Source organism: Hypanus sabinus, chromosome 4 (assembly GCF_030144855.1).
Source record: "Hypanus sabinus isolate sHypSab1 chromosome 4, sHypSab1.hap1, whole genome shotgun sequence".
Taxonomy (NCBI): domain Eukaryota; kingdom Metazoa; phylum Chordata; class Chondrichthyes; order Myliobatiformes; family Dasyatidae; genus Hypanus; species Hypanus sabinus.
Genome location: NC_082709.1, coordinates 57,182,049 through 57,198,356, shown reverse-complemented (window position 1 = coordinate 57,198,356; position 16,308 = coordinate 57,182,049). Strand labels below are relative to the sequence as shown.

The following is a 16,308-nucleotide window of genomic DNA, read 5'->3' as shown; positions in this document are numbered from 1 at the left end:
AATGTACACACGACAAATAAACAAGAATCTTGAGAGCAAACACGAGGAAATCTGCAGATGCTGGAAATTCAAACAACAACACACACAAAATGCTGGTAGAACACAGCAGGCTAGGCAGAAACCACACTAATGATATCAGATTTACAACTGGTGAAAGGCCATTCAGCACATTTGATACAAGCCCATGCTTATACTTCATGAGTATTTTCCCACTTCTCTTAACCATTCTTTTTATTTATTTCTCCTTTATGGATTAATCTCACTTCTTTCCTTTCTCAGCTAATGTGCAGCAATAATGTATTCAATACTCCTTTCAATATTTTTATTTGGGAAATTATATTCAGGATTTAGAGGATGTGTTACAAAACTCCAATGAACAGCAGAGAAAACAGAAGCAAACAGATGACACGTCTACCAGGGCACAGGTTGATGGACATTGCTTCATCTTCCAGTTCATCTCACAAGGGAAGATGTCTCACAGAGAACCCAGATGAAGTACACCCTTAAAGGGACAAGTAGCAAGCTCAATTTACTCCTTGGCAGAATTTTGTTAGTAAGTGCTTTACAATTTAAATTCACAAACTCCTAAGGGAACAAGGTATCTTTAAACATTTGGAACTATTGTAATCTTCCAGGTGGATATGGAAGATCTGTTGGCATTATTTTGAAGAGGGAGATTTCCCTAGTGCCATGGCCCACATTTAGCCCTCAATTAACAATATTAATTAAAAACAGATGAACTGGTCATGACTGTTTAGGGGTGCCTGCTGTGCATAATGTAGCTGGCATTTTCCTGCACTACAGTGACTACACATCAAAAAGAAACACATTGATTGTGAAATACTTTGGAGAAATCTGACAATGATTAAATACAGGCACTTTTTTGACACATATAAAGAGAGATGTTTGTTACAAGTCATAGATCAGTCTGGTCTTAAAAACAAAGGAATACTCAGGAGAATTGAATCCAACTTCTTCATTTGGAGCTTGGCTAAACTGAACTCATTTACTCTGACCAATCACAGGGTAATGGAGAAGGGTAAAGCTTACAACTTGAACCTATCTGGTACAAAGTCCCTTACTACTTTACCTGAGTTCTGGGCATTCCTGACTTCCAGAAAATCCCAATAATGTAAACTGTTTCTTGGCTGCTTCATCATTAAACCTTTCAGGATCAAATCTGCAGAACAACAGGATACGAGTTTCAATTAGAACAGATTTTCTATCCAATTAACTCATAAAATTTTACAGATTAACATGTGCAGCACAATTCTGAGGTTACTTAAAGACAAGCGATGAAGATAAAGACAAAGAGTGGTTGGTGCGTGGAATGCACTGCCTGAGTCAGTGGTGGAGGCAGATACACTAGTGAAATTTAAGAGACTACTAGCCAGGTATATGCAGGAATTTAAGGTGGGGGGTTATATGGGAGGCAGGGTTTGAGGGTCAACACAACATTGCAGGCCGAAGGGCCTGTAATGTGCTGTACTATTCTGTGTTCTATGTTCTATAAACATACAGTCCTATGCACATTTTCACTGGGATGCATTACAGTAACACCTTGATTTTTAATTGACTTGGAATTGGTTTATTATTGTCACCTGAATCAAGGTAGATTGAGAAGCTTGTCCTGCATACTTTTCATACAGATCAATTCATTACACAGTGCATTTGAGTTAGTACAATAACATTGTGCAGACTAAAGTGTAACAGTAGTGCAGATAGGCAATAAGGTGCAAGATCAATACGAGGTAGATTGTGAGGTCAAGAGACAATCTTGTTGTAAAGTTCACACCCCATTTTTCAAAAGTCTCTGTTATCTTTCCAGTTCCATCAAGTAATTTCCACCAACTCTATGAGATAACAGTATTCCAGAAGATCAAAGCTGGAGTGATGCTGTGTACGGCCAAGGTACTATTCAAATTCCCCCTCTGCCTCTCCTTTCTTCAAGTCACTGAAGATTATCTAACATTTGTCAATCTTTCCTCATCAACTCCTTTTGCAACCCCTCATAAATTATTTTGGCAAATATCATTCTTGAAGTCTTTGAATGTATTGGTTCTATTAGTTCATCCAAAATGCACAAATAGAAGCTGCTGTTGTTATTCACAATATTACTTCAGTAATAAATATCGATAAGTTGTAGGCCAAAAAAAAGATCTCTGGGGTAAACCAATTGTTACATCTTGTCAAATAAAGGACCTTCAAACCTACTTCTAACTTGAAGAACTTATGCTCCTATGTTTACAAACAAAGAGTATTTTGTTGTGTTGTATCTACTTCAAGTTGAGTTGGATTTTTGGAGAACATTGCAAATGTAAAGTTTACTGTATCAAATACTATGCTGCAGTCCATAGACAGTGTTTGATTGGATAGTAAATATCTCTGCAATACATCAATCCACCTTGTTCCTGCATCAGAGTGTTGGGTCAGGGTAGATGATGATTTGCCGAGCTTAACTGTTACTGACTCAGCTTTGATACTTATTGACTTGGAAGATTTTTTTTCCCCCAAAGCTGACAAGCGTCACTTTATTGAAGACAAAAATTCACACAACAGACAGAAAGCAAGCACAATCACAAGAGTAAAATGATACCTGTAAGGTAAGTGCCACGAAGCGTCATCCTGAAGCACTACTCCCAGGGCGTAAATAACAAGAGTCTGAGGAAGAGAAGGGTGCAGGGATGTGAATGACACAGATGAAGCTGAACAGCTGGGGAGGGAAGGAATTGGTAGTGATTCACACGAGGTCAAGTATCCACTCCATCTCTTAACCAGGTTTTATGTCTCTCCCCACCGCCCCATAAACATACTAAAACTACATGGGTGAGCATGGAAGTACATTCCATAAGGAAGGGGGCATCTCAACACATTGTGAGCAAACAGAGGGTGAGAAATCAAGCAGAATTACTGTTGTCCCATCACTCCTCCCTTACCTCTTTTGGGATGAGGTGTTGATTGATGCTGCCCTCCAATTCCTGGAGACGAGCTGCAACCGGGGTCAGTTTAGCTGTTCGGACTGTCTCATTTAGAATCTGCTGGCAGTACCTGTGCCAGACGACAAGACTGGTTATAACTGCACCACGCACACCTGCCTTTACATACACAGAAATCTACTACAGGTTGAAACTCTCTAGTCCACAGCTTTAAATCTAGTATTGATCTGTACCAATCAATGAATTCTATGGTTTAAGATCTAAAACTGCCTAAGCCCATTCACCATGAAGGATACTCACCACGTAGGAGATGTCTTCGCTTCATTACTACCAGAGAGGATTGCACTGTACTGATGGGGCAAAACAATAAATTTCACGACATATGTCAATGAAAATAAATCTGATTCTGATTCCAATTAATACTATTTTGTGGCTCAGTAACCATCCAGTGCAACTTTTGCAATCTCAGCCATCAGTATTTCTAACTTACAGAAACTTCAGCTTACATAGTTTTCAGGCACTAAAGTGATAAAAGGAACATTGACTTTATTTCCATCCATAAATGTTGCCTGTCCTGCTGAGATACTCAAGCATTTTGTGTATGTGCTCAAGATTTCCAGCATCTGCAGACTCTCTTGTGCCTAGTTTAGAATAAAAGTTATCCTTGCTCAGAGGGAGATGATCAGTGGCATTTTCTGTAGTCACGCACCAGTCAAGTCACAAAGTGCCGGACTAGGGAGTTTCAACTAGTATAATCCTTTCACTTTAGCAGATATCCTGAAACAAACCCAAGACCTATGCAATGGGATGCCATTTACCTAGTCCCAATAACTGGTTAACTGTAATGAATAAACAATCGTAAAAACATTAGAAAACAGTAAAAACTGTCTTGCAATAAGACTATACTGTACAATATGAACCATTAGTGAAAAGGATTATTCCAGCTATGAACCCTCGGTGTTTGGACAAGGAAGTGGGAAAATAATCTGGGATTTCCAGATTTGTCACTGTAAATTGATCAGGACTTTTGCCCCGAGACTCCTGGAGTTAGTGACAATGGAAATCATTCAGGGCTTCTGTGACTGATCCTCAAGATTGGCCTGCTCCAAGTCACTGGCCAGTAGATAATGATGACTTAACGTAGAACTAATAAAAATTAATGGTTAAAAACTAAAATGAATTTAAGGCCACAAAATATTTAGAAATATAAAGCATATTTTCCCCTTTCTTCATGTAGCCTTTATTCCAATGAGTTATCTCTTGGATCATCTGGCAGGTCCACACTGCTTCAGTGTTGGAGAGCACATTGTCCAGCATAAACACTGGATGAGCTTCTCTTCTATTGCTGTACATTGCAGCAAGTCAAATGGTGAAAAGCAACCAAGAAATGGAGTTTGGCCAGAATATTTGGGATTTCATGTAGGAGTACTGAAGCTTACTGGCACTTGTGCTGAGAAATTCAGACAGCTCCATATTGAACTGTAGGCTTTTCCAACAAAATCCCATCTTGTCAGCTTTTTATTGGTGATAAAAAGGAGACCGAATGCAAAAATCGACACATACCTTAGTTCCTGCAGCTTGTCAAAACTTAGTGGGCCCTTCCCCAGAACCTGGTTTAGTTCTTGATATAGCTTCTCCTGCACCGATTTGGATGTGGCCAGAAAGTATGTGGCCCAAGTACACACTGTGGAAGAGAAATCTATATAAAACCTGATAATTTCAGACAGTGGTTATCGACACTGTGTAGGTTTGAAAGAGATAACAAGTAGCTGGGAGAAAACCATAAGATATAGGAGTAGAATTAGGCCATTTGGCCCACAGAGTCTGCTCTGTCATTTCATCATGGCTGATCCAATTTTCCTTTCAGCCTCAATCTCTTGCTTTCTCCCCGTATCCCCTCATGCCCTGACCAATCAAGAATCTATCAAGCTCTACCTTAATTATACGTAAAGACTTGGCCTCCCCAGCGGCCTGAAAAGAATTCCACAGATTCACCACTCTCTGGCTAAAGAAATTCCTCCCCATCTTAGTTCTAAAAGGACACCCCTCTATTCTGAGGCTGTGTCCTCTGATCAGAGATTTTCCTGCCATAAGAAACATCTTCTCCACATCCACTCTATCAAGTCCTTTTACTGTTCAGTAAGTTTCAATGAGGTCATCCTCATTCTTCTGAATTTCAGTGAATATGGGCCCAGAGGCATCAAACATTCTTCATATAACAAGCCGTTCAATCCTGGAACCTCTCTACTGTCAATTCATTCTTTCTAAGATAAGGGACCCAAAACTGCTCACAATACTATAAGTGATGCCTCATTAGTGCTTTATAAAGCCTCAACATTACATCCCTGCTTTTATATTCTAGACCACTTGAAATGAATGCTAACATTGCATTTGCCTTCCTCACCACAGACACAACCTGCAAATTAATGTTCAGGGAACCCGGCACAAGTACACCCAAGTCCCTTTGCGTCTCACTTTCTTGCATTTCCTCTCCTTTAAGAAAATAGTCAACCCTTTCATTTCTTCTACTGGTAAGGGGATTTCTTATTGGTGTAAGGGGGTTTCTTTTTCTTTGTTACTGCATATATTAATCAAAATGGCTTCTTTGTTTTGTTAAAAGTAGAAATGCTTCTTTGTTATGATAAGTGCTTTCTCTGGCAGTTTGTTTGGGTTAAAATTACTGATAAGAGAATTGTATTCGTTTGTTAACCAATTGGGATTAATGTTATTCTTTCTTCTAGGTCTGTAAACTATTGGCGGGCATTTTGGGAGTACTGCAAGAGGGTGAGAGAGAGAGCATGCGGTGCTGTAAACTGGGTGACGGAATGGATCCCGAGCGGGGGTCCAAGGCCAGGAAGTTCGGCGAGGAGAGGAGACGAAGACGGACGTGCTTGGTTGATCACTTCGGGTGATCCTGAGCTACAAGTCGAGGAGTTTGGAGGGGATCAAATGGCGGCCAGAAGACTTCGTTAATTGAGTTCCAATGGTTGTGCACAAAGTGGTTTGGACTTAGATAAGTTTTGGCGCCTTTTCTTTATTTTCTTTTCCTTCATATATACTGTATCGTTATTAATCACTTAGTTCTAGTAAGATCTATAAAGTGTAATCATTTAATCGCATATGGTGTACTGCCTGTTATTTGGTGGGGTGGGGACATCACACAGCATCCACACAGGCTGATTATCCAGTCTGGCGGGGCCGAAGGCTGCTCCCCCTAGACGGAAGCGAGCTGAGCGAGCCTGGGGGCTACATATCAAAGTGCATGACATGGCCATACACTTCCCGACACTATTTCATCTGCTATTTCTTTCCCCATTCCCCTAATATGTCCAAATCCTTATGTAGCTCCTCAAAACTACCTGCCTCTCCACCTATCTTCATATCGTCTGCAAACAAAGCCATCAATTACATCATCCATATCATTGACATATAACACAAAAAGAATCGGTTTCAACACAGACCCTGTGGAACACCACCATTCGCTGGCAGCCAACTAGAAAAGGTTCCCTTTATTCCCACTCTTTGCTTCCTGCCAATCAGCCACTGCTTTATCCATGCTAGAATTTTTCTTGTAATACCATGGGCTTGTAGCTTGTTAAGTAGCCTCATGTGTAGCACTATGTCAAAGACCTTCTGAAAATCCAAGTACACAGCATCAACCGATTTTCCTTTGTCTATCCTGCTTGTTATTTCTCCAAAGAATTCCAATGGATTTGTCAAGCAAGATTTTCCCTTGAGGAAACCACGCTGACTCAGGCCTATTTTATCATGTGCCTCCAACTACCCTGAGACTTCATCTGTAATAATTGACTCCCACATCTTCCCAACCACTGAGGTTAGACTAACTGGCCTAAAGTTTCCTTTCTTCTGCCTCTCTCCATTCTTGAAGAGTAGAGTGACATTTGTATTTTCCAGTCTTCTGGAACCATTCCAGAATCTAGTAATTCTTGAAGGATCATTACTGATGTCTCCATGATCTTTTCAGCCACCTCTTTCAGAACTCTGAGGTGTACACCATCTGGTTCAGGTGATTTATCTACTTTCAGTTTCCCAAAAACCTTCTTTCTAGTCATGGTAACTTCACACACTTTACCACAGGGCAGTGAGCATATAAGAACTGCATGGGGCTGAGGAGGAGATCTGTATGCCCGAGGTTGTGAGAAACTCAAGAATGAAAGGTGGATTGGAGGAATTGACAATGAAGAAAAGGGGAAATCAAGCTTCCTGAAGAAGAAGGAATTGGTGGTGAATGAGCTCAATAGAGTAAGAGCAAAGGAGCTGGAGGGAAGCACACAATATAAAAGGGTAAATGAAGAGGAATGCTGCAGAAAGAATAAAACTGTTTAGGATTAGCGAAATAGCATAAAATTGGGGAATCAAAGTAACAGATGAGAGATATAAGCAAAAATCTTGTACGATGAGCTTGCTGGGACTGTTCAATTAATTTTCTAAAAAACTATAGTAATTTTTTGAAGTAGTAATAAAGACAAGAATCCACAAGTGGCAAATCTTAATCCATCACAAAGCAGAACTACCCGGGGCACTAGTGTGAAGCACTTACTTCATTCAAGGGAAATGTTTTGACTCACTGACACGGAAGAGTAAAACACAAATACACTTCCAAACATAAATTCTACGACATTATACTATGAAAGCCTTTTGGATGGCTTGCTATCTTAAAAAAGTGGTACTTCACCTATGAGTCTGTAGGGGTCATCTATGATATCCAGTGCTCTCGGTGTGGCTTCCTGTATAGCGGTGAGACCCAATGTAGATGGGAAACTACTTCACCAACCACCTACACTCCATCCGCCAGAAAAAGCAACATCTCCCAATGGCCACTTATTTTAATTCCACTTCCCATTCCCATATGTCAGTCCATGGCCTCCTCAACTGTCGCGGTGAGGCCACACTTGTGTTGGAGGAACAAAGCCTTATATTTTGTCTGGGTAGCCTCCAACTTGATGGCATGAACATTGATTTCTCAAACTTCCAGTCATGCCCCCCCTTCACCATTCCCCTTTCCCTCTCTCACGTCATCTCCTTGCCAACGCATCCTCTCCCTCTGGTGCTCTTTCCCCCTTTTTCTTTCTTCCATGGCCTTCTGTCCTCCCCTGTCAGATTCCCCCTTCTCCAGCCCTGTATCTCTTTCACCAATCAACTGCCCAGCTCTTTACTTCACCCCTCACCCCCAGTTTCACCCATTACCTACTAACTTGCATTTTTTCTTCACCTCCTCCACCCTTTTACTCTGACTTCTTTTTCTCCAGTTCTGATGAAGGGTCTTGGCCTGAAACATTAACTGTTTACTTGTTTCCATAGATACTGTCTGGCTGCTGAGTTCCTCCAACATTTTGTGTATGTTCCTTGCTATCTTCAAGTTTTATATAAATGCAAATTATGATTTCTGTTTTGCAGAATGAGACTCATGATCATCTGAGTGCCTTCTACTGCTATTCTGTTTTGAGAAGGTGGTACTTACAATTTGCTGTAATCACAGTTCCAGCCAGTGAGAAGATCATACTGTCTTCCAGCACCTGGGGAAACAAACAAAGCTTTCACCACAACCTTCATACACAGACGTGATCTGAGTTTGCTTACAATTTAACACTACCAATGTTTCAGTTGACTCATCAGGAAGGTTGACCACACAGGACAGGCAACTGGTGACAAATTGCATAACGATAGTTTCCAAGTGACTTCAGGCTGTGAACAAATAATCTGACCGGCACCGGTGAGAGTTTATGACCAATAATGACATCAATTCGTCCTGCAGACAGATATTATTTACAACACTCTCCACACCACTGACCCAGTGGTAAGATAAAAAAGATTAGCTCTATCTCCATATGTATACTGAAACATACAGTGAGATGTGGAGTTTGCGTCAATGACCAACACAGTCCAAGATATGCAGATGGCAGCCCACAAGTGTCAACACACTTCTGGCACCAGCATAGCAAGCCCACAACTCACTAACCCTAACTCGTATGCTTTTGGAAGGTGGGAGGAAAATGGTGCATGTGGAGGAAACCCATGCAGTCACAGGCAAAAGTTACAAACTGTTTACAGACAGTGACGGGAACTGATCCCCATCCTATAGCTGGAGCTGTGAAGCGTACATAGAACAGAGAACAATACTGCACAGGAACAGGCCCTTCAGCCCACAATGTTGTGTTGAACCAGCTAAAATATAAATAAAAAACACCCAAAAACTAATCCCTCCTACCGATACAATGTCCATATCCCTACATCTTCTTCACATCTATCTGCCTATTTAAAAGCCTCTAAAGTATTTGTCTCTACCACCATACCAGGCAGTACAGTCCAAGCATCCATCACTCACTCAGTAAAAACTTATCCCTTACATGCCCTTTGAACCTACCCCCTCTCACATTCAATGCATGCCCTCCAGTAATTTGCTCTGCTCCAATGTAAAAATCTCTTGCAAGGACCATACCAATCCTTATCTATAGGTATCCTGGAAGTTAAGGATTTGTGATCATAGTTCCCCAACTGCTCACCCACTGGAAAGTCAGTCACCTGGCCAGGCTCATTATCCAACAGCAGGTCCAGTACAGCTTCTCCTCTCCACAGACCATGCACATACTGATTTAAGAAACCCTCCTGGATACACTTAACAAATTTTGCTGTATCTAAACCACCATGAAGGGCCTAGTTTATATTAGGGAAGTTGAAATCCCCCTGTAAACAACCGTATTATTTTTACACATTTCCTTAATCTGATTCATATCTGTTCCTCAATGCCCCAGTGGCTATTGACGGGGGAGGGGTGTCTGTATTACAATCTCAGTATGATTGCACCTTTCCTATTCCTGAGTTTGACCCAAGTGGATTCAGTGTCTGAACACTCCACTTTGTCTCTCCTGAGTGCAGCTGTGAAATTGTCCCTGAGTAGTAGTGCAATCTTTCCCTACTTTTACCTCACCTCCTCCTCTACCTTCTCTAAAACTTTGAAACTTGGTATATTAATCACCCATTCCTGTCCTTCCCTAAACAAATTTCAAAAATGGCTACAACATTATAGTTTTATGTACTGAATTCTAAGTTCATCACCCTTACCCATAATATCCCAGCATTAAAATATACACACTTCAAACTATCCAACCCATTATACCTGTTATTTCAACTTTGTCTATGAACACTTACCCTAACATTTACCTCCCAGTCCAATCTTTCTGTTACTGATCTGGTGCTCTGGTTCCCAGCTCCCTGCAAAACTAGTTTAAACCTTCCCGAGTATCATTAGCAAACATCCTGGCCAGGATATTAGTTCCCCTTCAGCTCACGTGCAACCTGTCCTCTTGCACAGGTCACTCCTTCCCCAGAAAAGAACTTGAAACCCTGCCCCCTGTAGCCACTCATCCATCTGTGCTATCACCCCAATCCTACCTGCACTAGCCTGTGGCACAGGGAGTAATCCAGAGATTACTACCTTGGAGGCCCTTCTCTTCAGCCACTTTCTTAACTCAATATATTCACTGTGTGGGACCTCTTCTCCTTTTCTGTTTATGACATTGGTGCCAACATGTACCACGAACTCTGGCTGTTCAGCCTCACTAGCATCTGGTGGGGGGGGGGGGGGGGTAGCAACACACCATTCTGCTGTCTCTTTTGCAGCCAAAGAATCTCCTGCATGTCCCCAGAACTATAAAATACCCATATAACTATGGCAATGCCCGACTTTATCCTTCCCTGTTGGTCTCAGAGCTGGCCAGAGTGCCACCAGTTTGGCTGCAGCAGCCGTGCCCCCATCCCCACCCACCCCCCACAGTAAAACTGATTCTCTCACCCAGTGATGGGATAGGGGGTCCCAATCTGAAGTATTTCTCATAGTAATCGGCTAAGGTTTGTCCCTGTGGACGCTCCCCCTTGACCTGTGAGTCTGTGGCTGATTCTCCTGCAGGGTGATGTGTTGTGTCTCCCTCGTGCACTGTTTAACATATCCTCTTCTAACATGGTTAAACATCCAAAGCTTTGTCCCTAACAAAATCTGGTGCTGTACTAAAAAAAACATTATTTGCCAAAGTCTGGTTAAAAAGTAAAGCTTCATGAAGCATTGTAATGGAATGGTTCAGGGAGGGAATTCTTGAGTTTAAACAGATACACCAGCAGCCAGAATTAGAAACGCGCAGAGGTAGGGATGAAGGGGCCAGTGGAAATTGTTCTATTGCATAGTTGCCCAGGCCAGCCTCTCATATGATCATAACCTGTCCAGTAAACAGCAAAATGAACTCTCCACATCCTTTCCTGCATCAGGGAACAACCCATAGCTGCACACACGACAGACAACAGCCCACAGTCTGTCCTGCACTGTGTCTGCCCAGTCTTCCCACAGCCAGGGCCATGACAGATGAAAGCAAACCCCCACAAAAGTTGCCTGTCCCACAACAAACATCAGACTACAACCCACCCTGCGACAGGCACTCACCCCTCGCCTGCATTGCCACCTGTACCTGTTTCTCACTTGCGTCACCCTGCAGCAAAAAATCCATGAACACTTGGCGACTGGTGCTTTCCCCCTTCCTCTCCTTTGCCACCTTCTTCAGTGTCGCTTCCATTTCCCCAAGAGCTAGTAAGAGAACAGAATTTGAAAATAATAGCATACTCCAATAATCAATCAAATTCAATTAAACAGATTTATTGGCCCTTGAGTCTGCTCTGCCATTCAGTAAGATTACAACCAATTGTGGCCAAACTCCATACAGCCCCCTTTCTACTAATGGCTGCATTTGCTTCAGTATTAATATATCATTTCATAGGTTGAACACCCAGAAGTACAGTCTAATCAGAGCTTTATGCAGCAATGGCATTCATTTTCTTAACTTGCCCTCTAGGTTTAAAGGGCTCCATTCCACTAGACGTCAGGTTTATCTTTCATTCATATGCCTGTATTCTGAAAATTCTTTGAATCTTCACAATTTCCACTTTTTCACATTTACCTGCCCAATGTGATAACCTTACACTTGCATACAATATAAATCATTTACTAATGTCTTAATTTATTAATATTTCTTCAAATTTTGATGCTTTCAAATATACTGCTTACAAGGTTTCCTCTCCTCCTGCTCAACAAAGCTTACTTTGGGATTTTAAATAGAATGGATCATTGCGACCCCAACACAGTTTCTTGGAAACAAATGAAGTGATTGCTTGTATTTCCCCAAGCTTTATCTTTAGCAACAGACTCTCATGAGGGATTCAGGCAGAGAGATACATTCTTTAGACGCTTGAGGTTTCATTTGCTCCTTTCTCGTAAACAGATGCAAGAAGATTCGGTCTATAGTTCCCTGGTTTCCATCATTCACCAGGTTTTAAAAAAAGACAAAGGAAAGGTCACAAAAAGCACAGGCAGAATCACTTGCATGATTTTGAACATGCTCATTGTGAGAATCAGCGCTAATGTTATGGAACAATTACATTTTGTGAGGCAATGTTTGGCAGAAAGCTCATCCTTGCATTTGAATTGAAACTGAATTGACTTTATTTCTTACATCCTTACATACATGAGTAAAAATCTTTATGTTATGTCTCCACCTAATAGTGCAATGTGCAATCATAGTAATTTATAATAAATAGAACAGTCAATGTAATACAGAGTACACTCAAATCAGTGTCAGTTTATCAGTCTGATGGCCTGGTGGAAGAAGCTATCCTGGAGCCTGTTGGTCCTGGTATTTCCCGGATGGTAGCAGCTGGAATAGATTGTGGTTGTGATGACTTGGGTCCCCAATGATCCTATGGGCCCTTTTTACATACATGCCTTTGTAAGTGTCCTGAATCATGGGAAGTTCACAACTACAGATGCGCTGGGTTGTCCCTACCACCCCCTGCAGAATCCTGCGATAGAGGGAGGTACAGTTCCCATACCAGGCAGTGATGCAGCCAGTCAGGATGCTCTTAATTGTGCCACTGTAGAAAGTTCTTAAGATTTGGGGGCCCATACCAAACTTCCTCAACCGTCTGAGGTGAAAGAAACTCTATTGTGCCTTTTTCACCACACAGCTGGTGTGTACAGACCACGTGAGGCCCTCGGTGAGGTGGATGCCAAGGAACTTGAAGCTATTTACCCTCTCAATCCCAGATCCACTGATGTCAATAGGGGTTAGCCTGTCTCCATTCCTCCTGTAGTCCACAACCAGCTCCTTTGTTTTTGCAACATTAGGGAGACGTTGTTTGCTTGATACCACTGTGTCAGAGAGATGACTTCTTCCCTGTAGGCCACCTCATTATTGTTTGAGATAAGGCCAATCAGTGCAGTGTCATCGGCAAATTTAATTAGTAGATTGGAGCAATGGGCAGAGACACAGACATGGGTATACAGGGAGTAAAGGAGGGAACTCAGTACACAGCCCTGAGGTGCTCCTGTATTGAGAGTCAGAGGGTTGGAGGTGAGGAAGCCCATTCTTACAACCTGCTGGCGACCTGACAGGAAGTCCAGGATCCAGCTGCACAAGGCAGAGTCAAGGCCAAGGTCTCTGACCTTCTTGTCAAGCCTGGATGGAACTATGGTGTTGAATGCCGATCTGTAGTCCAAGAACAGCATTCTCACATAAGCATCCCTCTTCTCCAGATGTGTAAGGATGATATGCAGAGCGGTGGCTATTGCATCATCGGTTATGTCAGTTATGTCAGTAGGCGAATAGAGGGGCTCCAGTTTGGGTGGTAGTATGCTGCAAATGTAATCCTTGACCAGCCTCTCAAAGCATTTGTTTATTATTGAGGTGAGTGCGACAGGACGCCAGTCGTTCAGGCATGTTAACTTGGTCTTTTTTGGTACAGGGACAATGGTGAATGTTTTGAAGCAGGAGGGCACTCTACACTGGGAGAGGGAAAGATTAAAAATGTCAGTGAACGCACCTGCCCATTGTGCTGTGCACATCCTGGGACTCACCCTGGGATGCCGACCGGTCCAGTAGCATTGCAACTGTCCACCCATTGGAAACATCTGTGTACCTCAGCCTCAGAGATGATCAGGTTGCAGGTTGAGGTGGTGGCTTTCCACAGAGGCTCAGAGGTAGCGACATAGAACTGAGCGTAAAATCGATTGAGCTCATCTGGGAGAAAGGCTGCGATGTTGACAGTACCACTACATTTGGCTTTGAAGTCCGCGATGGTATGCAAACCTCGCCACAAGTCATGTGTGCTGTTTGTTGTGAATATTGACTCAATCTTTTTCCTGTATTGTTGTTTCACAGCCTTGATAGCTTTGCACAGATCGTAGCTGCTTTTCTTGAGCTCCTAATGATTGCCAGCAGCGTAAACTGTATCACTTGCACAGAACCATTGACCCGGAGTTTCTGGTTCAGGGAGACCCTGACTAACTTCTGGTGGACAACATCGTCAATGCACTTCTGGATGAAGCATGTGACTCCATCTGTGAACTTGGAGACATCTTCATTACGGAAGACATTCCAGTCAATGTCATTGAAGCAGTCTTGCAGCATGGAGACCAATTAATTGGTTGGACTAACAGCGGACAGTTTTAACTATGGCCACCTCTTGTTTCAGCTTCTGCCTTTATGTTGGCAAAAGCAGGATTGAACAGTGATCTGATTTTCCGAGAGCTTTGTAAGCATTGCGGAAGGGAGTGTAGCAGTGGTCATGTGTTATCTCCACGAGTGTTCACCTGGATGCGCTGACAAAACTTCAGAGAGACTTTCATCAGCGCCACTCAATTAATGTCACTGATGATAACAAAGGCAGTCCCTGAGTGTGCAGTCTCCACCGTGTTGATGGTCTCGTCCAGTTCCTTAAGAGCCGGGTCAGTACCAGCCTGCGGCGGAATGTACACCGCTGTGATGATAACAGCCATGAACTCCCTCTGCAGCCAGTAGCATCTGCATAGCAGCACCAGGTATTCCAGGTTTGGGGAACAAAAGAATTTGTGTGCATGCACATTCTGGGGGGGGTCACACCCAGCACTGTTGACCATGAAGCATACCCCTCCTCCTTTACTCTTCCCAGTGAGGTTTCTCAACCTGTCTGCCTGGAACAGGGAGAACCCAGAGGGTTCGATTGGCATGATCCGGTATCTCCTCCATCAGCCAGGTCTCCATGAAACATAAAACGTTGCATTCCTTTGTATCCCACTGATAGGAGATTCTGGCCCTCAGTTCACAAAGCTTGTTATCCAGGGACTGAACATTAGCCAGGAGTATCCTACGGAGCAGTGGTTGATTTGCATGCCGTCTCAGCCTCACCAGGACGCCGGCCCTTCTCCCTTTCTTCCGGTGCTTCTTCCAAGGTAGTGGCAGTGTAAGAGATGAGTCTCCCATGGATCACACAAGCAGGGGATCCCAGTGTGTAGGAAAGGAAGCACATTGTGGGTAAATGCTGTCCTTCCAATGTTCAGAAGGGTCGGTCTATCGTATCGGATGTGACTATCAGCTACTTGAACAGAAAATCGTAGCAATTAGTAGTATACTGTAGATTTGGAACAGAGCTCGCAACACGGCCAGTGTACGTGGCACCATCTTGTTAAAAAAAAACATCCTTACCATAACATCAGATCAGTTCTATTAGCCCGAATTCACAAGCAAGTGAAATCTTGTGAGTATTACCAACAGCTCTTGCTGGGAGCATGTGGCTCTGCAAAGTATAACTTTCTGCTTCCAAACTGATGTCCTGCTGAAACTTTCTGCTTGCAGAACAATCTCCTACCAAAAACTGAGCATCTGCAACTAGTAGGAGAAAAATGAAATCTTAAGACTTAAAAAAGGAAATAACTCTTCAAAATATGACCTATGCAACCTCTTCATGCCTTTTCCCATGCTACAGAGGTTGATTCAAGATCAAGAAGAATTCTTTGTGCCAGTCTCCTCAGTTCCATTTCCTGCCTGGCATCAGTATCTAATGGCACAATCAATAGAATTCTAAAATTTAAATTACATCAAGTCACCATCCCTGCAATCTGAATCAGTTATTGATTCTCCTTGCAACATACTTCTTCTGCTATTTAATTTATTTCCATGGAGATGACAAGACACGCTGACAGATCTGTGCTGCTGCTGTTCAAATTATCAGAATCAGGATCTGGTTTAATTATCATCAACATACGTCATGAAATTTGTTGACTTTGTGGCAGCAGTAACATGCAATACATAATAATAGAAAAAACATGAATTACAGTATATATATGATTTATTAAATAGTTAAAATAAGTAGTGCAAAACTGGAAATTAGAAAGTAGTGAGATGGTATTCATGGGTTCAATGTCCATTCAGAAATTGGATGGCAGAGGGGAAGGAGCTGTTCCTGAATCGTTGAGTATGCGCCTTCATGCCTCTGTTCCTTCTTCCTGGTGGTTGCAGTAAGAACAAGGCATGACCTGGGTGATGGGGGTCCTTAA

The 16,308-nt window shown here is 42.5% G+C and overlaps 1 protein-coding gene across 2 annotated transcripts in view; it reads right to left on the bottom strand.

The window, feature by feature from the left end:
• The window catches only part of LOC132392787 (cytochrome P450 20A1), a 51,652-nt gene that overhangs the window by 6,518 nt on the left and 28,826 nt on the right, over nucleotides 1–16,308 (bottom strand). For both annotated transcript variants that reach the window (XR_009511652.1, XM_059967138.1), the window contains exons 7-12: nucleotides 11,414–11,529; nucleotides 8,419–8,473; nucleotides 4,500–4,620; nucleotides 2,937–3,048; nucleotides 2,597–2,661; nucleotides 1,091–1,180 (exon numbers count right to left, since the gene is read on the bottom strand). Coding sequence is in view for 1 of the 2 variants with exons in the window: in XM_059967138.1 (XP_059823121.1) it covers nucleotides 1,091–1,180; nucleotides 2,597–2,661; nucleotides 2,937–3,048; nucleotides 4,500–4,620; nucleotides 8,419–8,473; nucleotides 11,414–11,529 (559 nt within the window). In the remaining variant the exon portion in view is untranslated. The remainder of the gene's footprint in view (nucleotides 1–1,090; nucleotides 1,181–2,596; nucleotides 2,662–2,936; nucleotides 3,049–4,499; nucleotides 4,621–8,418; nucleotides 8,474–11,413; nucleotides 11,530–16,308) is intronic.